This window comes from Manis pentadactyla, chromosome 9, assembly GCF_030020395.1.
Source record: "Manis pentadactyla isolate mManPen7 chromosome 9, mManPen7.hap1, whole genome shotgun sequence".
NCBI classification, from domain to species: Eukaryota; Metazoa; Chordata; class Mammalia; order Pholidota; family Manidae; genus Manis; species Manis pentadactyla.
In genome coordinates, this window is record NC_080027.1 from 51,955,001 (window position 1) to 51,977,690 (window position 22,690).

A 22,690-nucleotide genomic window follows, 5' to 3' on the forward strand; every position below is an offset into this window, starting at 1 on the left:
AGCTTCTGTCTCTCCTCTCATGCCGCCAGCTTTAATCCAATCTCTATTCCATCACTTTTTAATAGAGGAAGAAAAAGATACTATCTTGAAAATATGAAGTAAAAGTTCACAAATATAAAGGGTCAAACAGAAGTGAGACCTGAAGCAATCCTATGTTCCAGAAATAGAGCCTCCATCTCTGGGGATGAGTTGGGGGTGAATAGAGGTCATTGGGGATATGTACCAAGTCTACACATTTTTCTTTAACGTACCTTAAATCACAAACCTTAAATAAGTATTAAATACTCCTAACTTTTAACTTTGAAGTCTTAGAGTTTGATGTGAATTATAAATACATGGATTTTACTGTTTGTGAAGGCCTGCTAGCTGTGCAATTACACATCAGACTATAATACTATTTTTTTTTCCCCTTGGGGGTTGTTTTCTTTTAGATGATGGATTTAGAAGAAGTAATACCCATGGATTGCTGTCGCCTTGTTAAATATGATGAGTTTCATGATTATCTTGAACGATCATATGAAGGAGAAGAAGATACGCCAATGGGACTTTTACTAGGTGGAGTCAAGTCAACATACATGTTTGATCTGCTGTTGGAGACAAGAAAATCTGATCAAGTTTTCCAGTCTTATAAACCTGGAGGTAAGGAACTTTATAATATTTTGAGTTGTACTAGAGTTAAAATTTTCATAGGAAGGTTTTTTGTTTATAAAAATCAGTTTAATTTCCTATTTTTTCTATGTTCTTAAAGGTTAGAATAATTTTTTGGGAAATGGTCAGCAACAAGCTTAGAATTTAGTTCTAGATTACTTTCAAAGAGCTATATATACAAGATTTAAAAAATACAACAGCAAAACTTCCAGCTTATAGTCTTCAGTGGGATTTTTCTCCTCTAGTACTGAATCATCCCTCATTTTTTCTGTCTCCCTTCATCTTCTCGCTCGCTCCCTCCCTCATTGTCCTTCTTTCTTTCTCTCTCCCTCTGTTGTTGTCTTCATCCTAGCTTCCTTGTATCAGTCGTTAATTAGAATTCAGATTATGTTCTCTACTTTAATTCCTAAAAATTGAACTTACAAAACCTTCTATGCTTTCAAATTCTGTTCCTCTGTGGATCCTATACAGATCCCCTTTTTTAAATAAAGGATTCTCTTTCTGAAGTGGATTAAGAATGGTTTTCTTTCAGGGCTGCCTCCTGTCAGTCTCTGCCCTGTATATAAAGAGTACCTTTGGAACATTTCCTTGCAGATTATTTTTGAGCTAGATAGCAAAAATTATGATTAAATCATAAGTCAGCAATAAAACTGCTTCTTTAAAAGAGAACTCTAAATGTGAGTGTGGATTGTAAAATTTATAAATAATCTCCTTATTCATTAATAATCAAGACTTTAGGAAATAGATTATTTTGTCAGATTTAGTTTAACAACATGAGGGGAAAACTGAGGCTCGATTTATATTATACATAATAGTTTAAAACAGTTAAACTAGAAAATATCTACTAAATGTAGTATTTAAAGATCATGTATTTTTCTAATGACTAAAAGTTCAGTTATATATATATAATCTCCTTAAAACAGAAGATGAGATTAAATTATAATATGAAGAATTTAAATGAAAAAACAAATGTAAACAAAACAGTTTATCTGTAGAATTTTCCATAGGACATAGAGAATTTTTTTTGAGAAAAAGAAGTCTCTGATTATGAACAAGGTCTTGAATAGTTAAATGAAGTTTGTTCAAAAGTAAGTAGGATTGCTATGACCCCTTTACTATTTGTTTGCATTCTCTAGCTATTTATATTTATTTAGTGCTGTGGTTTTGGTCTGTATTTTGGAACTTTGGAAATATATTTCTAATATGCTTGATAAATTGACAGTGGTATTATTTTTACAAGGAAACAAAGTATTTCTAAAAATCACATTGACTTTCATTTAGAAAATCACTTTTCTAAAGAGATCTAGAACTTTTTTATCAGTCTAATTTCGATTTCTTTATGTATGTAGTGTGATAAATTGTGAAAGAGAAGTTTTAACATACATGTATAACATGCATCCACCATCTTGATAATTTTAAAAATGTCTTTGCCATCTATTAGAAACACATTAAGAATGCATTGCTTATGTGAAATATATTTTAAAAATAAACCTCCATGTAATGTTTTTGTGTTTTTTAAATGTGACAGAAGTGATGGTGAAAGTTCATGTTGTTGATCTAAAGACAGAATCTGTAGCTTCTCCTATCACTGTCCGTGCTTACTTAAATCAAACAGTTACAGAATTCAAACAACTTATTTCAAAGGTAAGTTATAAAATTGGTCAGTAAATGTTTATGACTGCCTGCTTTGTATAAGTACTCTATGATAATTATGAGTAAGACATAGGAACTAATTTTTACCTCAAGGAGCCAATATTTATAGCCAGGAGGCAACTATGGTCAGGGGAGAAGGATGCCTCAAATAGAAGAAGCAGATTGACCCAAAGCATGAAGGTAAGGAAGTATGTAGCAAGTGCACATAGCACTGACATATATGTTTGGCTGGATCATGGAAATACATGCCTAGAAATAAAACTTCAATTTATCTAATAGAGGGTTTTAAAATAGTAAACACAAAAGTTTGGACTGTATTTGATGTAAGTAATAGGAAGTTATTTGTTTTCCTAAGTGCAGCAGTGTTATGATAAGAACTCTACTGTAGAACAGCAAACTGGCAACACTATACTCGTGTTACAGAGGAACTGAGGGAGGACTCAGGAATGTAGATGAGGAGGTTGTTGAAATAATTCAGGTGAAGGCATGTGTCTACTAATGAAAGAAGGTGTGGTTTGTAAGGTGATTATATAAGTAGAATCTGTAGGACTTATGATTGATAAATATCGGGGTAAGGCAGAAGCACAGATAATCTGAGGAGTTTCAAACTTGGGTAGCCAGAAAGGTTAGTGATTTATTAATAGAAACAGGGGAGAGTAAGGTCTAGGAGCAGAATTAATGGGGAAAGTGATGAAATAAGTATTGACCAAATTGTGTGAGTTAGTAACAAAGAATGTAGGCTCACTTCGAATTTTTGAGCTAGAAAAATACAATGAAAACATTCAAATTTCCTTGGACAAAACAACTAGTCTACTCTAGAGGAATGGTGGTTAATCCATCAGGAGTTGTGCACTCTATAGAACACTGAGCACACAAATGTAAGCAGAATTTTGCAAGGTTCCTAAACCCCAGGTTAAGATCCCTTGAGGCAGTGGAAATTGTTCAGTAAACAAGTCAAGCAGTTGTGCCCAGTTTCCTGTTACTCATGTTATGGGGGTTTTATCTTTGTTTCATTTGGGTTTTTTTATTGCTTATTTCAACAGGCTTATAGTGAACATTAATAAAACAAATGCTCTGTGAAAAAAATTGTGAAGTATTATATAAAATTGACTCTTAATTATTAATGATTTCTAACACTTTTGCCAAAGTAATAATTGGAGGAAAAAAATTATACTGTGAAGTCACATTTTATGATTAAATTGCTCATGAAAAGGTTACATTAGTATAATGTCTCTGTGTTACAGTTTAACCTAGAGTATAAAGACTGACATAGAATACAGAAGAGACACAGCACATTCCCTGCCCTAGTAATTTTATTGGGGAAAAATAATGTCTGGAAAATAAAGGCAGTCACAAAACATTGTATGAAGAAATACAGTGTTTAACGTCTGACTAGACTAAACTGTGAAAGAATTAGTTATCATTAGTTGTGCTGAAAACAAAAAAAATGGGTTTTCAAATGTGAATTATTTTTATCTACTCAGTTAATGTGAAGTTCATAAAATGACAACAAAATTAAGGACATGGAATTTAAGATTAACTTTAAATTTTACCTACTAATTTAATTTCATTTTACACAGAAGAAAATTGATTTTGTAAAAGTACCAACAACTATTCACAGAATACAACAGAACCTGTGAAAAGTCAACAAGTTAAACAGATGTTGGTTTGACAGCTGATGCTCTCAAAGAGTCAATAATTCAATTTCTTTGGAACCAAATCACCTCATTTACATGGCAAGTTTGAGAGGAAAAGAATTTTTTGTAAAAAATTGTTACCTTTGAAACAGTTTCAGAGCATACATTTATAAGTAATATTTTGTTTTCCTGATTTTTACAGCATATTTGTAGTGGGAATGATTTTTCCCACGAAGTCTTTAAAAATGGGTAAACCTCTACTACGGTTATTTATCTCTTACTACTTGTTTGCTGTTTTTAAGAACTCAGCAGTGCTTTATTGTCCTATATTTCTAAGTCAAACAGAATTATTCTTGAAATTACTATTTTTATTAAATTGCTTTCTTTATAGGCCATCTACTTACCTGCTGAAACAATGAGAATTGTGCTGGAACGCTGCTACAATGATTTGCGTCTTCTCACTGTGCCCAGTAAAACCCTAAAAACTGAAGGTTTTTTTAGAAGTAATAAGGTATTTCTTTTATTTTTTCATTACTATTTTCTATGTTGGTTATAGTAAATGAAATTACATTCAATATTATAAGCCTGGCTGCTAGAGCTATCCACCATCTGTCTGTAAGTTACCTTTTAAATTCTCATATCCTCTCAGTAATTACTTTCCTTTGTAGTCAGGTCACATCAGCCTTCTTTCTGACCTTTGGGTCCATCTTGCTTGTTCTCCTCCATGCCTTGTTCATGCGCTGCACCCACCTGCAGTGTTCTTCCCTCTCTCCCTACATTTTTTTTCAAACCCCAAATTAGTCCTGACTCTTTGGAGGAGCCTTCATGACTATTTCTATCCCCAATGACTATATCCTCTGAATTTTGTTCATTCTTGAGCTTCTTCTATAAAGCAGTACTTCTTGGTGACCCAACATTATTCCCTTTGCCTATATATTTTTCTCTGTTAGAAAGTAGTAAGTTCATGTTGATATTTGTTTCATTTCTTGATGTGTTCCATCATTTATTATTTTTCCTGTTTGTTCCTAATGCCACTGTTTTTATTCTGGGTAAAATGTATCCAAAATCTTCCTTGTTTTTCTGTCTTTTACCACCTTTTCCAGTCTCATTCATCTTAGTTCAGTCTAGTCTTTTATCTCATTTAACCTTTTTTAATATTGTTTTATTAATCCTAATGTGTAATTTTTATTCACCCTCTACCTTCTACTACATTTCTGTGGTGGTTGTGTATGTAACATTAAAATCTCTTACCCAATCTAATACTCTCTTAGGGTAAGGAATGGGATATTTTTAAAGGTTAGTTGATAGTCCTGATTTATAACATTTATTAAATGACAATAGTATCTTTTTAAGCAAAACTCAAAATGCTATTTATAACTGCCAAATTTATGTATGCATTTCACTTTTTAAAATCTTACTATGGAAAATTTCACACATATACAGAAGTAGGCTAGTGTAATGAACCCCTGTGTACTCATCACCCAGCTTCTCCAATCACCAGTTCTTGTTTCATCTATATTTAACCACCTACTTCCCCCAGGTTGTTTGAAAAATACCCAAGCATATTATTTCATCTGTAAATAATCTGAATGTATATCTCTAAAAGATGGGAATGCCTTTTAATAACATAACTACAGTTACATTATTACGCCTGAAGTTTTAACAAAAATGCCTTAATATCAACCAATATCTATCTAGTCAGTGTTTAGATTTTCCTGATTATCTTATAAAAATTTTTCCAATAGGATCTGTTTGTTCAAATCAGGATCTAAATAAAGTCCATAATATATTTCTTAAGTTTGTTTTAATCTAAGGATTCCTCTATGTGTGTGTGTGTGTGTTCCTTGCTATTTATTTGCCATAGAATCAAATCATCTATTAGCTCTTTTTCTATAATCTGGATTTTGATGTTGCATTCCCAAGATGTCTTTATTCATGTTCCTCTGTATATATTCATGCTAAGCTTTGTTTTCCTAAAGAGCAAGATGTGGAAAGCAAAAATTTTCTGAAAGTGGACAACCCAATAAACAAGATATCTGCATGCATGTGTGTGTATGTCCCATCTGTCTTAGCAGTTCTATGGCTAATTACGAAGGTATATGGACATAATACTCATTTTATCTTGCCTCTAAAAACAGTGCATGTGTCCTTTAGAAACAGCATCATACCAAATTTTATAACTTACTGTGTACTATCTTGTTGATGTGACACTATTCCTGTGATGAATGAGAATGCCCCTGAAATTAATGATGCAATATAACTCTTTGACTTACTGTTTAGGTATTTGTTGAAAGTTCTGAGACTTTAGATTACCAGATGGCCTTTACAGACTCTCATTTATGGAAACTCCTGGATCGGCATGCAAACACGATCAGATTGTTTGTTTTGTTACCTGAACAATCCCCAGGATCTTACTCCAAAAGGACAACATACCAGAAAGCTGATGGCGATTCTGGCAATGTGGACGATGACTGTGAGAGGGTTAAAGGACCTGTGGGGAGCCTGAAGTCTGTGGAAGCTATTCTGGAAGAAAGCACTGAAAAACTCAAAAGCTTGTCGCTGCAGCAGCAGCAGGATGGAGATAATGGGGATAGCAGCAAAAGTACTGAGACAAGTGACTTTGAAAACATTGAATCACCTCTGAATGAGAGGGATTCTTCATCAGTGGATAATAGAGAACTTGAGCAGCATATTCAGACTTCTGATCCTGAAAATTTTCAGTCTGAAGAACGATCAGACTCAGATGTGAATAATGACAGGAGCACAAGTTCAGTGGACAGCGATATTCTGAGCTCCAGCCATAGCAGTGACACTTTGTGCAATGCAGATAATGCCCAAGTCCCTCTGCCTAATGGGCTTGACTCTCATAGCATCACAAGTAGTAGAAGAACTAAAGCAAATGAAGGGAAAAAAGAGACTTGGGATACAGCAGAAGAAGACTCTGGAACTGATAGTGAATATGATGAGAGTGGCAAGAGCAGGGGAGAAATACAGTACATGTATTTCAAAGCAGAACCTTATGCTGCAGATGAAGGTTCAGGGGAAGGACACAAATGTATGTACTTAAAAAGGCCTCTTGAAGCAGCATCAATTTTTTTTCTTGGTTTATTTAGATTTTTAGTTAAGAAAAGTCAGCTAAGAGTTAGGTGCTTCATTCTAAGACCACTAAAACTTCCTGGCTTATAAGATGGTTCTCTGTTGCCTTTGCTGTTATTTTTGATGCAGTTATAAGGAGACCTATGCAACATATTAGACCTATGACAGTAATGATGTCATAGTGGGGAGAGAAATAAAAAAAGAAGAAAGGAAATAAAAATAAGAATTTTTTAAAGAGGAAAGAATTATGATAAAAATACTAAGTAAAAAATTAAGAAATAATTTAAAAGTTAATAATATGCAAAGAAAAAAGGGGACAGGCCACAGACACTTTAGAAAACTTGATGTTAAATGCCCAGGAAAATTTTATTTGTGCATCCCCTCCCTTTCCTCCATCCCTCAGTACAAACAACTCCTTTCCCACACTCCATAAACAAGTCAGTAATCAACTGGGCAAGTCAGAGAAAAGGAAGGGGCTTTTAGTTTTTAAAGTTGATACTTTGAAGTAAGCTCCAGGCAAGGTATAACCTAGGAGTTCCAAATTACATCATCTCAGAAAGACAGAAGAGATCTCTGTCTGGGCATTTGGCAGAAGCAACAGCAAGACACAACAACATTAAAATAATAAAACAACTCTTAAAAATATCAGACTAAAACCAGCCAAAGAATTAGCAGGACAACCAAGTTCAATATATAAAATCTTGAGCATAGGTGGGAAATAGCTGAAAAACTAAATCGTTTGCATTAGTCTTCAACAAGGTAAATATTACCCCTTATATTTTTATATTTTAGTTTTCACACTTGTTCTCACTTGAAACTTCTCTGAAATTAATAAAGCAAACATTGATATCCTCATTTGACTGATAAGAAAACAAGCTGATAAGGGATGAATGGCTGGTCCAGAAGTCTCTCTCTCTCTATCTATTCAGTAGTGGAACCATTATTAGAATATAAGGCTTCTAATTGGATGTACTTGGTCCTGTTACCTTTGTAACAGTAGGAACACTACCATTCTTCATCCATCCACTCACTCATTCACCCAAATAATATTCCCTGAATCCATACTTAGATACCAGGCCCTGTGTAGAAGTTGAAGTGGAGATGACTAAGCTGCAGCCTTATGCTTCATCTAGTTGGGGGAAGGTAAACAAACAACCACTATAAAAGTTAACTGCTATGATGCTTGTAGTCTTGAAACTTGGTACTTTAAAAAGAAGTTGTAGAAATTATGAAATCAGTAGTAAAAATACATTTGTGTTTTTAACTATTTGGGTCCAGGTGACATCCATACATATATCTTGCAGAAACTCAAGTGGGAAAGTGCATTTTGATGGGCCAAAATGCAGACAGAGAAACTCTAATAATGCTTTAAATGTCTGTGGAATTCTTACCTCATAAGGTTCATTAACTTATTACCACATTTAGTTCTCAATAGCTGTGTGAAATTGACAGACACTTGTCACTGTGAAGAAACTTGCTCAACCAAGTTACAATATTTGCCCAAGGTCACACAGTTAGTAGGTCACACTCATTACTGGGCTCAAATACATGTATCTGATTATAAGCCTAGTGTACATTCCTCACCCCATAACTGCTACCAGTGCTCCTTACTTTCGTATATTGTAAAAGAAAGATAGGCAGTGGCTACTCTGCTTACTTCCCATCCTCAACCTTTCAAGGGAATGGAGAAATTAAAAGTATCTCCTCTTTAAGAAAAGGTTAGGTATTTAAGTGATTTGTTTTAGAATGCTGTGCTGAAACTTGACTGTATGAGTCTCAACCTGAAGAAGTATTCAGTGGGAATACTTAGAATTTCAGAATCTCATTGCTATCTTAGAATGGTTAATGAAATATTTAAAAGGAGGTGACTTTTTGGGAAATTCCTAGTGGGCTAATTTTCTAGCATTCATTGAAATCATAAACATGGTGACAAAGAGAAACCATTTACTACAATTTATTTAGGCTTTCAGAAGCCATTGAAAAGAAAGTGAAAACACTGGGAAAATGCCTTTTCCTCTTTAGAAAACTGACTTAGAGATGGGGGTAGGGTTCATAGACAGCAGCCAATTTTCAGGAGTCTGTAAGTGCAAGACATCACAGGTCATCAGTGACTTGAAAGTAGGTGCCTGGGAAACGTAGATGTTGAGTTCTAAAGAACAATGAAATGGCAAGGTTTAATAAGTAAAGAATGTGATATCTGAAGAGTGACATTCTATTTACAGTATAGGCAATTCATTAGGTAATAACTGAACTACACTTTAATAGTGGTCCTTATCCATTACAATCCAGGAATTGTTCCAGGGAATATAGGCATTTCTCTGAAAATATTGTTCCAATGTGACCTAAAAATGGTAGTGCATTTGCACTGAAATTTCTTTGTACAATTGTGATTATCATCTTATTGAAGAAATACATAAAAGAAAGAAAAAGAAAGACCCTAAAGATATTTCGAAGTTGTACTATAAAGAAACTGAACTCTTCAGTTTGAAGAGGTAGATGGGAAAGATGGTATGATGGTAATCTCTATAACTATAAAATAATTATACCCAGTCAGTTAAGCTAATACATTTTGCAGGGCTATGTTAAACATTTTACATGTTTTGACCCAAAAACATTATGAAATAAAAATACCATTATTTACATATTGTAGTAGAGGTAATTGAAGTATAGAGAAGTCAAAAATCACAAATCTAGTAGACAAGGAGGAACCAAAAATTTATTCAGGCCAGGCCATTCAACTCCAGAACACCATATTGGACCATGTCAGTAACCAACAAACATTTGTGTCTTCCTGTGATATAATATTACTCTGAGTTATAAGAGAAATGCAGTGATAGTTTGTATTTGACTAATGCTTTAGAATTCACTACATTTGTCATGACAATAATCAGTGAAGCAGGTGTAATAATCCCATGAGAAAACTGAGGCCCAGAGAGATTTGATGACCTACCTATTGCCATTTATCAGACTACAGTGGCAAAACTGAAATTTAGCCATAGGGTTCTGATTTCTAATCAAGTAATTATTTCATTACACCATCTCTCAAGAAATTTAGTACCTTGCAGATAATATAAACAGAAGCTTGTTTGCCAAAGGCTAGATCATTAACATTTAGGGGCTCTCCTTAAGGATTTTAGAAATGGACATTTCAAACAAATTAAAAGGAATGCTGCCTCAAAAAGTGCATATAATTAAAAAGTTCATCACACTGATTTTATATTTTCTTCTCATTTGTACTTGCCATATTTTCTATAGTGAACCTGTATCTTATAACCAGGAAAACAGTAAATGATCATTAATTTATTTGAAAAAATCTACTCAAAAAAATTCCTCAACCCTAGTTGGTGTGACCCTAGAATGTAACCAGGTGTGTTTTCAGATCTCATCCTTGACCTCTGATGTAAATTTTGCAGAAAACCATAGCTTACCCTAAAGAGAATCTTGGGGCTGCAGAGGGACTGGGGACCTGAGGCAGCGTAGCAGGTCATGTGTTCTGCACTGCTTTGTACTAGACAAAGAGAAAAATTCGAAGATTTTCCTCTTTACTAGAATATGACAACTAAGTAAATAGAAATATTCCAGAAGTATGCTTATGAGTGGCTTATAAAATAAAGGAGAAGAGTTTAAAATAATAAGCATTAGAAAAAATAAAACTCATCAAAGATAATCCTATTACAATGTCAAGAGAGCTTAAATTGAAGCTTGGAAGAGGTGATAGTTTCTAATCCATGTAGATACTGTTCCTAGCACAGTCCAACACATGATAAAACAGACATCTTCATATGCTAGTCTTGACATTTTTTTCTAGCAGAAATCCCAGAATTAGATGTACTGTTTTTGAAGCAATTACTATATAATGACTGTACTAAAGCATGATAAATATATTACCTCACTGAATTCACACTGAGGTAGGCACCATTATGTTCATTTTTCAAATGAAGAAATGGATGTACAGAGGCTTAATGGCTTATTCCTTGTCATATAGCTAGTAAGGAAGCAGAAGAGGCAGGGTCAGAACCCAGCTGGAATCCATACTATTACTGTGTAGAACTAGAAATTTGTGCATTTAAAAAGAATTCCTGGAAGTTTAGATCCAAATTTAGCAGCGAAAATAAATAAATAAACACTTAAATATCAGAACATTTAAAGCTGTCAGATTATACCTGTCATATACTCACTGTCCATGTTTTGATGCAATATTGTACATTAGCTAAGAGGCAGTAACTGAAAAGGGGTGCTTTTTCCTGTTTGCAGTATATTAAAAAGTATATGATCTGTCTTCTTTAAGAAGTTTTCTTTTGCATTTTTATTTGTTGTTTTTTTTTCTCTTTGTGTTTAGGGTTGATGGTGCATGTTGATAAAAGAATTACTCTGGCTGCTTTCAAACAACATTTAGAGCCCTTTGTTGGAGTTTTGTCCTCTCACTTCAAAGTCTTTCGAGTGTATGCCAGCAATCAAGAGTTTGAGAGCGTCCGACTTAATGAGACACTTTCATCATTTTCTGATGACAATAAGGTTGATAAAATTTTGAATAATAATAACTTGTTTTAAGTTATTTGAGAACATTTACACTGTTTCCTACTAAGGTGAATTAGATACCCTAAAAGGGTCTTCTTTTTTTTTTATGTTTCGTGATTATTTGTTTTATGTTGTTTTCTTCCTTCATTCATCTAACAAACATTTGTTAAATGTTAACTATGTATCAATTACTGTTGTAGGTGCTGGGGAATCAGGTAAAAGATACACCTGTTCTCAAAGAGTTCATAATCTAGAGAATTTTGGAAGACAAAACTGAACAATGGAGTAAGAATGGGTTGTTTGTTCTTCTGGGACAGTGCATCTAAAAAAACTGTTTTTAATTTGTAGATTACAATTAGACTGGGGAGAGCACTTAAAAAAGGAGAATACAGAGTTAAAGTGTACCAGCTTCTAGTCAATGAACAAGAGGTAAGTAATACATTTGCGAGCAATATAAGGTCACTTTGGGTAGTTATCAAAAATACACAGTGCAGAGGTTTTATTACTGGTTGTTTCTTTTATCCCTTTAAAGCAGAGGTCAGCAAACTTTTTCTAGGAAGTGTTTTAGTTTTTCAGGCCATACTGCCTCTGTTGTAACTACTCATTCTGCCTCTGTAGCACAAAAGCAGACATACACAATACATAAACCAGTGGGAGTGGCTATATCCCAATAAAATATTTATAAAACACACAGATGAATGTGGCCCTCAGACCATATTTTGTTGTCCCTGTGATGTAAAGTGTTGCTGCAAATGGTGGAGTGAAGCAGAAATTTCCTGCTTTTAAAAGAACTTGCTTGTGCTTGTTTTCTGGGAATGATCATATAATGCTGCAAGTAGATAGCAGTTTACCTATAGAGTATATAGGTACTTCCTATGTTCAGAGAGTCATTTTATTATTTAATTAGCATTTATCTAGTGTTTACCATGTGCTCTAAGTGCTTGCAAATACTAACTTTTTTAATCCTCATCAATTAACTGTAAGTACTATTTATTCCATTTTATAGATGAAGAAACTGAGGCAACAGAGACGTTAAGTAACTTGCCCACGGTCATACAACTTCTAAATGGTGGATTAAGGAACTAAACAAGTTATGTTTTCAGGGGAATAATCAATAAAATGTCTTAGTTCCTGTGATATAAAAGGCTCTGGCAAATACCCAGAAGAATAAGGCAAAGACCCTATTATCAGGATGTTTATAAAATCTTATTGAGGACCTAGACAAATATGAAAAGCAAATAGCAAATACAGTAGTACTCCCTTATCCACAGAGGATGTGTTCCAAGACCCCTGGTGGATTCTTGAAACTGGATAGTATCAAACCCTATATATGCACTTTGTTTTTTCCTGTACATACATACCTATGATCAAGTTTAATTCAGGCACAGTGATACATCAACAACAGTAAATAATAATAAAATAGAACAATGATAACAATATACTGTAATAAAAGCTAAGTGAATGTGATAGCTCTCAGAATATCATTATACTGTACTCACCCTTCTTGTGATGATGTGACACAATAAAATGCCTAGTGGTGAGATGAAGCGAGGCAAATGATGTAGGCACAGTGACAGTGTTTGGCTGCTATTGACCTGACAATAGGTCAAAAGGAGAATCATCTGCTTCTGAACTGCAGTTGATTGTGGTAACTGAAACCACAGATAAGGGGCGACTACTGTAAAGGGATAAATTTTGCATAAAATGACTTCATTCATTCAAAAAATATTTTATCAGGCAACCATCATCTCTCTTATTTGCAACTCATTACAGTCATTTTGACTCATGTTGCTAATAATTTGGGGGTTTGTGGACACTATGTCTCTTTTGAGACAATGAATGTATTTGAAGAATTAGCATTTCCCTCATTTTAGCCCATAAAAATTATTCTTTTTACTTTTAAAAATGTGATAATTTTATTATTAGAAGGAAAATATGTATGTGTTATTTAATCTTCACAGTGACTCTGAGAAAGTCACTATCCCCAGGTTACAGATAAGAAAACTGAGGCACAGAAATGTTAAGGAAACTTGTCCAAGATAGCAGTTAGTAAGTAGTGGAACGAAGATTTGAACCTAGGAAGACAGACTCCTAAACACAGGCCCCTAATTGTTACACTATAAAGTACAAATAAAATGTCTTGTTAATTTTTATTTTAATGTATAATGCAGTTCTCTAATGGGTTATATTTATATTCCTAGCCATGCAAGTTCCTGCTAGATGCTGTGTTTGCTAAAGGAATGACTGTACGGCAATCAAAGGAGGAATTAATTCCTCAACTCAGGGAGCAGTGTGGTTTAGAGCTCAGTATTGACAGGTACAGTAAAGTTACAGTCATCAGAAATTTGAAGGAAAACTATGTAGTCAATTGTGTGGATTGGTATGATTCTCTAGAACTAGAAGAAAATTCCTGTACTCTTCAGAATTTTAGTACTACAGATTAATAGACCTAAACCAAAGTATTAGAATTTGAACTTCCTCTGTAGGTCACTAAATTTGAAGTCTTGGGAACATTGCATTTTATTTTCCCCCTATTTTAATGAATAACGATTTGACTTTTGTATTTAAACAGAGTTGATTTTTTCTTGATGTCTGATTCATGTCATTTTTTCTTAAGAATTTCAAATTACAGTAGTTTAAAATGTCTTATCAAATTTGTAGGTTTCGTCTAAGGAAAAAAACATGGAAGAATCCTGGCACTGTCTTTCTGGATTATCATATTTATGAAGAAGATATTAATATATCCAGCAACTGGGAGGTTTTCCTTGAAGTTCTTGATGGTATTGTCAATATTTTTATGGGGAAATATCAGTTAGAAATGCTCTAGAACTAGTAGAAGCCTATAAAATTTTATCATATAATAAGTTTCTTCTTTCTCTTCTCTGGGTCCCATTTGCCTTTTAAATATTTATTTACCTTTAAGAATATTAATTCTTCCTTACAGGGAAGTTGGAATATCAAAGTTGTATTTTTAGTATTTCTTACAGGAATATTTTTTACCTGTAATTTACATTTCCTTTTTTTTACGGTTTATTTTGTTTGGGGGATTTGGTATTGATAATTTCATTAGATTTTGAAAACAATGACTGTATTAGTTTCTGAGGCTGTCCTAACAAAGTACTACAAGCTGGGTGGCTTAAACAACAGAAATTTATTGTCTAACAGTTTTGGAGGCTAGGAATGTGAATCAGAGTGTAGGAGGATTGATTCCTTCTGAGTGCTGTGAGGGAGAATGCTCAGTGCCACTCTCCTACCTTGTGGCGGTTTGCTGGCAACCTTTGCTGTTCCTTGGCTTCATCCTGATCTTTGTCTTTGTCTTCACATGATGGTCTCCCTGTGGGCTTGTTTGTCTGTGTCCAAATTAACCCATATTTAAGGACAATAGTCATTTAAGATTGGGACACATCCTAATGACCTCATAGTAACTTTATTGCCACTGTAAGGACCCTGTTTCCAAATACGGTCTTGTTCTGAGGTACTAGGGTTAGAACCTCAAGATGTCTTTTGAGGAGTGGGGGAACAGGGACACAATTTAACTCATAACAGTGACCTAGAAGAGCACTTGTGTTTGTCATACCTTCTGGTTTTAATGATCAATTGGTACATTTACAGGGTTTTTTTGTTCCTTTGTTTTTGTTTTCCAGAGGAGGTAGTAGGAGAGAAGTTGGCTTTGGAGAGATTGTATCAAGGGAAATAATGAGTTCTGTGACTTTACTGTTGCCTAGAAAGATCTTTATTTTTATGTTTTGCCATTGAAATTAAAATATCATAAATTCTGGATATTGCTATAGAATATTATGATAGTTTTCATACAACTCAGTAATACTAATACCTCACCTGTTTTAGACTATTCCAGGTCTAATTTGGTTTAAATTTCAGTGGTCGAAACTCTTGATTAATCGACAAGTTAACTGAGGAGACAAGGAACAACCAGCACATTATACACATAGTGTGTAGGCAGGCGCTCTAGACTGTGACTCTACTGGGGGTGTGGGGCTGCAGGGAGTGATCACTGTGTAGGTAGGCCAGGAAGAGGCCATGAGGGACATAGAAGTCACCCTGCTAGGAAGGATTGGGTATGTATCAGTGGAGGTGGATTAGCCCGAAAATGTTACTGTTTGGCAGGTACCTGAATAAGTATCATTTCAGTGTATATTTTAGCATCAAAACAACTAGTTGAGAAATAGGTCATGTGATTAAATCCAAGAAACATTATATTGACTTATAATTTGCTAGACACTGCTAATTCCTGGTGCTACATAAATGAGTAAGAAACAGTGATTGCATTCAAGATGCACACAAGTCTGTGGAAGAACCAGCACTCCAAACCTGTAATTCCAAAATGAGAGGTACTAAGGACCAAATAGGAACAATATACTCTTGTGTACACCACAGAGATAGATGACAGTTGACCTGGATTTTGAACGTTCAGTAAGTTTGGGAGTAAATGAAAAGCTTGAGTGAAACAAGAAGATAAAATGAAGATGATTTGATTATGATTTTAGATTGTGTGGTAGTAGCCAACAGAGAAGCAAAGATTGGAGATCCAGAGAAGAGAGTACTTGCTAAGAGTATTTAACAGGAGGCAGCAGGGAGTAGAATTAAGAGATACTGGAGGAAGGAGAGCTTGCTTGCAAAAAGAGTTAGTAATTATCTTCTGAGGCTAGGGGAGAGACAGTAAATATCCCACTCTCAAAAACTCCTTGGGATAATTGTTTTATTTTATGCCCCCTTTTAAGAATTACACTTGAAGTAAATTTTTTGTTTAGTTATACAATATAGGAAAAGTCAAATTATGAACCTCTAGAGAAAATAAAATGATGACCTGATCTTGCCTATTCATAGGGGTGGAGAAGATGAAATCCATGTCACAGCTTGCAGTTTTGTCAAGACGGTGGAGGCCTTCAGAGATGAAGTTGGATCCCTTCCAGGAGGTTGTGTTGGAGAGCAGTAGTGTTGATGAGTTGCGAGAGAAGGTAACTTCACTTTAACCAAAATGAGCTATAAACATTTTTCTCTATGTTGCATAATAGCCTAGGAAGAAAGTGCCAAACACTGATTCAACAACCTTTCTTTCTTTGTCACTCCTGTGACACCGTGTGTCACACACATTGTTTCTTTAGGCTCCTGAAACTTTGAAACATTATATTGGCTTCTGGCCATCCAGAAGTGGACCCTTACTTTTCTGTTACTTGGACTTAGTTTGTCCCCTGAGTAGTTAAGGTTAGTTAGAAATTATTAAGAGTAAATTGCTATGTGTATTAAAAAACCCAAATGAGATAGAATTGAATAAAGAATCTAGATGAAATTCCATTTGCATTTGGGATTTTAAAGGTGGGAATTCTAAGGATCTTTGGAGAAAGGGTGAATTATTCATAAGTAGTATGAGGACAGTTGGCATTTTGGAAAAAATTTTTATTATCTGTACTCCACTTCGAACACAAAAATAAATATCTCAATATATTAAGATTGTACCTTAAAAACAATAAAATGATAAATGTACTAGCTAAAAATACTGAAAATATTTTTATAATCCTGGAGAAAGAAAAATACTTGTAAGCTTAATACAGAAGCTAGATAGAGACCACATAAAATTTAAATCTGCCCAGCCTCCCCTGCAGAAAAATTTTTGTAAAACAACCCATAAACAGAGCTGTAAAACAAGAAACAGATGAAACATGATGTCCATAATTTATAAGGAGCTACTGTATTAATGAGAAAAAGATGAACAATCTAATTTAAAATAGACAAAACATGAATAGACAATTTAACAAAGAAGAAATGCAAGTTAAAACAGTAACAGCTTTTTTCGCCTCATAATAGAAAATCAGTAAACACCAAGAGTTATAAAGGTTTGGGGAAAAGAGGCAGTATCATGCATCTTTGATTAAGTAGTTAAATTGACAATATTTTCGGGGTTCAGTTTGGCATTATTTAGCAACATTTCAGAAGTGTAATTCCACATCTAAAGAAATATTTGCAGACATCTGCAAGGATATTCATGAAGCCATATAGTGTGGCATGTAACTGGGAAAAAATTTAAAATAGGCTCAATGTCCATCAATAGGAAATAAAATAGTATATTGTTCAGCCATCAAAGAGAATGAAGTCACTCTGCATCCTGTTCTTTATATGTAGAGGCTCTGTAAAACTGTTATATAGAGATACTTCATAAATACAATTTTATATTTTAAAAATGTGTATGTAGTTTATGTATGCATAGGAAGAGGCATGGAAGGAATCTACTAAACTGGTATTTCTGGGACATAGCATTTTTAGGATGGACAGAGAAGAGAATTCTACTTTCTGCCTTTTTTTCTAATTTTTTGTATCAAACATTTATTACTTTTAAAAAATCAAGTTATTTCTCTGTGAAGCAAAAAGATAACTCTTCTAAGCAAATTAATTTTTGAAATGAATTCATACAAGATGTTTCCTTTTACAGCTTTGTGAAATCAGCGGGGTTCCTTTGGAAGACATTGAATTTGCCAAGGTAAACTCATGAAAATGTTTTCATCTGCCTACTAGTGCTCCATAGACATGGCAAATGACACGATTTATTCATTCACTCTTTTTTCCTTAGGGTAGAGGAACTTTTCCCTGTGATATTTCTGTCCTTGATATTCAACAGGATTTGGACTGGAATCCTAAAGTTTCTACCCTAAATGTCTGGCCTCTTTATATCTGTGATGATGGTGCAGTCATATTTTATAGGTAACCTTCACAGTGTTTTTGTTATTTTTAGTGATAAAATATTTTTGTTGTACCTAATATATTCTTTTCTATAAATACCTCCACTGCTGTTATGCCTTAGAGTAGTCGTGACCAGCAGAGATATGAGAGCCACACATTACATTTTGAAATTTTCTAGGAGCCACATTAAGAAGAGTAGAACAGGTGAAATTAATTTAAAAAGTATTTTTAACCCAGTATGTCCAAAATATTATCAGTATAACATGTAGTCAATATAGTTATGAGGTATTTTACATTCTTTCTCTTGTAGTACATCTTACTTAGAAATATTATGTGTATGTTAAACTCCCAGCACATCTCAGTTTGGATCAGGTATCCTTCAAGAGTTCAGCAGACATCTGTGGCTGGTGGCTATTGTATTACCGTGTTGGGCAACACATATTTGGAGGAAAAAGAATAGTCATTGGAGCCTGGCAGATATGATTTCAGATTCAGCTTTATTATTTACAGTTCCTCATCTGTAAAATGGTGACAATGATCTCAACCTTGCAGAATTTTATGAGAATTAGAGCTATTGCATTTTTTTAAAAAGTGGCACAGTGCCTGTTATAAAGTTCAATAAATGATACTATTGTTATAATAATATGGAAAGTATTCTATGCCATTTTTGGGAGTGGATGCTATGTTAATATAATAAACACTTAGAAATCTAGGGTATGTTTAGTATTGAGATTATTTAACTTAATCGGTGACAATTAGATTTCACTTTCTCATTGAGGAGCATTATAGCATTCAAACATGGAGACAGATGGTTATAGTGATCTAATACGTAATATTTCAAATGTAGGGATAAAACAGAAGAATTAATGGAGTTGACAGATGAGCAAAGAAATGAACTGATGAAAAAAGAAAGCAGTCGACTCCAGAAGACAGGACATCGTGTGACTTACTCACCTCGGAAAGAGAAAGCACTAAAAATATATCTGGATGGAGCACCAAATAAAGATCTGACTCAAGACTGACTCTGCTAGTGTAGCATTTTCCCTGGGGGATTTTTGGTTTTAATTAGACGGTTCACTGCTACTGTGTAGTGCCATTATGGCCGGACATGGTTAGGGGTAACCTGGTGACACCAGCACTGATTGGACTGCCCTTCACCAATCAGAAGCTCAGTGCCCAGTGGGCCACTGTTTGGACATGGAATCATGTTGTGCACTATAGTCAAATGTACTGTAATGTGAAAAGGGATGTGCAAAAAAAAAACAAAAAAAATAAAAAAGCAAAACCTACTACCAGAAAAGGGGAAAGAGGGATGAGTAAACTTCTTTTACTGCAGACAAATGTGCACATAGTTGCTAGTAAGACTAGCCTCAAGCAGGATGCTCATAGCTTAATAATAAAAGCTGTGCAAAGGCCATGAATGAATGAATTTTCTGTTCATTTCACTGATACACACATTACCTCATTGACAATTCGGAAGTAAATGCAACGTGTGTTGACTCTTGGAAAGCAGCAAAAACAGGAGCTGAAGAAATTCTTAGAACCAGCTGTAACCTAGTAAAGAATTGTTAAATTGTGTTTTCATTTTGTTTCATTTTTTGCTAAGTATTAAAACATTATTCTGGAACATCAGTATGTTTCCCTTAGACCGCTCCCAGCAGGTGGCAGCTCACATCGCTGCAATATTGTAATTATAACTGACTGTGCGTAAGTTATGGATGTAGAGAATACGTTTCACTCGTTCATTCAGCATGTAAATAAAATCGATCCTATTGAGTTATCATAACTAAAGTTCAACTATTTCCCATGGTTATTATTTTCACATATCATTCATGATGTACATTTGTGTACATTGGGAGGTGTAGCAGTCTATGTAAATGTAATCCTCAGTGAGGTTCCTCAGTGCTGGGTCCCATACGATTGTATTTGCCCTTGTTAATGAGGTTTTCTTGTTCAGTGGCTTCAGGTTTTTTTCTTTGTACATTTACTTTTGAAGATTTACTTCAAGTTTGAATCTTCTAGAACCTTTGTTAAGTCCCACTTTAATTTTTGGAGTTAATTTGTAGTCATATGTAGTTTAACTTTGGGGAAACGTCTTAATATTGTATTGAACAAACTTGCTAGTAAGTAAGGTCCTGGCACAGGCTGATTCAGTCAACATGATTTCATTGCAAAGTCTATTAGAATCAGCAAGTTTTTGCTTTGCTAAATATGACTATTCAATGAACACAATTCTACGTAAATTTTGAAAATGCCGTCTAATTTATAAAAATCAGTAAAAAGGTTTTGGTAAAACTTTTTCATGCCAGATGCTGTTTACAACAATGAACATGCCAATAAAACATTTGTTCATTCTGTTGTGTTATTTTAGTCATTAAACTTTTGTGGAAGAATCTGGGTTAAGAATAGATTTGTTTTCTTTGTAACATTTTGTAATGTGTATTGAATAATTCCCATTTCTATGATAAGGTATGTTTAAAGTTTTCATAAGAGATGTAAAGATGTTAATACTTAACTATGGAGGATACTGTCAGTATTTCAAAATCAGATTTTTACCCTTTTTCCTTTTAAGAAAGATATAATTAGTAAATAGTATTAGAAGATGTTGGCTCTGAAGTTTGGATATAATAATTGAAAAATTCATAATGTCTTTAAGGTCTCTTGGAGTCAGGAGAAAGGCTTTTCTAAGGTATTTTTCTGGCTAATTTTTATTCCATGAAAACTAGCTTTTTGCTAAATTTGATTGAAATGCTGTTCTAAGTTTGCATTAGTGGAATTGGTGTTCTCAAGATGAAAAACTTGGAAGCATTTGTGGTGATTTGTCCTTCAGATAGATCACTTGGATGTTCTGATGTAATGTGACAGCTTTTTGGTTGTACTTTCTTGGAATAATAGGGGTTAATAAATCAGGTTTCTGCTTTCAAGGACTGACTGTGGAGCAGAAGAGGCTGATTTGTAAACCGAATGGGCTTTGGGACTCACTTTGGTTTAATGTTTCTATAAGACTAAATAGGTAACATTCTTACACCTCCTCATTCTGTGCCTTCTGCCGTGTTTGTGTGTGTGTATGTGTGTGTGTGGCTTCTAACTGCAGGCATATTACAAATACCAAGAGTAAAGAAAATATATTTCACATAGTAAAGATAAATCGAAAGCTTCTTGTTTTTCAGTGCCTGGTAGAGTGAAAACACAATGTTGCACTTTATAATTTCTGTAAAGGTTGTGGTGAACTTCAAAGTGGATTTTTGGCAGAAACAGTACTTTATAGGATGGTGATTAATGTGTGTCAGCCTCCCTCAGATTCAGAGAATCAAGTGAGTGCCTGTAAGCCAAGAGGCAGAGCACTGTGTGGATCAAATGTTCCAAGCCCAGAGGCAATGGAACCTGCTGATCACTTACCTGCTGAATCTCCTGAGGCTGACAGAGGCCAGATGCAATAAATCATGACCCTGCTTCTCACAGGTCACACCAAGGTTTTGAAGAGCTTTTACAGTGCAGCACATGGGTTGTGTCAATCAGACATGCCCTGTGAGAACCAAGTACTACATTCTGAGATAAGTGCCAAAAGCAAGGGTACTTTCTGGCCAAAGAAGCAAAAGTTAGAGTTTCAGGACCACATTGTGCTTAGCGGATCTGTACATCCACTTGTCAAACTAAGGAAGTATAAGTAAGAGAGTAGTCATGATCAGATGAAAGTAGCTAGTGAGGGAGCCCCACACTGGAGTGTTTGATGATCTCTCAGAATGTGAAGTATTGGAAATTCTGGGAAAATGGGGATGGGGCAGTGTGGGGAGGGGGGCCTGTGAACGTATGCCTCGACTGGAAGGTAGTCAAGTAGCTGTTGGTTGACAGGCTACCCTGTTAGAAAATTGTGGCACATCTCTAGGCCAGAAGAGGAGAACTACAGACTTACAGCTTGGTCCAAGCCAAATGAGTGCCCAGCATCAGGGCACTGCAGTGTTGTTAGTAAATGTGGAAGTGACCTGTGAATGTATGGAATACAATAAAATTTGTTATTCTGGTTCATTTGCTAGTTCCTCTTCGATTGGCTACTATAGTTCTCCCTCTGAATTTCGTCCTTTTCTGCATCAACACTCTAACCAACATTTTTTAACTTGTGCTTTACAGGTTGTAGTCTACATGGCATAGAAGATAATCTGAAGTAGCAAATTTTTTGTTCAGTAAATAAAACTTCCATCTAAACAATTCTGTGTAATTTTTGAAAAACCAGTATTTTGTTCACTATCCATCAAAAGCCTTATAAGGCCATACATCCTTAAATCCAATGTAAAATTGTGTGAATGTACAGCTTCCTAGGGGGCTATTAAAATGTTTTCTCAGGTTAGCAAAGAAGTTCATGACCCAAATAAAATAGCCACCTGTGCTTGGCAGACATGAAATCAAGGTACCCCTTCAGTGTTGTTCATGTGGTAAGGAGGAGCATT

General features: G+C 34.6%; 1 protein-coding gene across 4 annotated transcripts in view; it reads left to right on the forward strand.

Annotated features, from left to right (window-relative positions):
- The window catches only part of USP47 (ubiquitin specific peptidase 47), a 139,164-nt gene extending 118,564 nt beyond the window's left edge, over positions 1-20,600 (forward strand). For all 4 annotated transcript variants that reach the window (XM_036918024.2, XM_036918025.2, XM_036918027.2 and 1 more), the window contains 12 exons: positions 432-639; positions 2,177-2,292; positions 4,330-4,449; positions 6,219-6,993; positions 11,374-11,549; positions 11,901-11,981; positions 13,754-13,869; positions 14,214-14,332; positions 16,398-16,528; positions 17,998-18,045; positions 18,136-18,266; positions 19,093-20,600. In XM_036918024.2, the coding sequence (XP_036773919.1) occupies positions 432-639; positions 2,177-2,292; positions 4,330-4,449; positions 6,219-6,993; positions 11,374-11,549; positions 11,901-11,981; positions 13,754-13,869; positions 14,214-14,332; positions 16,398-16,528; positions 17,998-18,045; positions 18,136-18,266; positions 19,093-19,267 (2,196 nt within the window). In that variant the 3' untranslated portion in view covers positions 19,268-20,600. The remainder of the gene's footprint in view (positions 1-431; positions 640-2,176; positions 2,293-4,329; positions 4,450-6,218; positions 6,994-11,373; positions 11,550-11,900; positions 11,982-13,753; positions 13,870-14,213; positions 14,333-16,397; positions 16,529-17,997; positions 18,046-18,135; positions 18,267-19,092) is intronic.
- Positions 20,601-22,690: the final 2,090 nt, after the last annotated feature.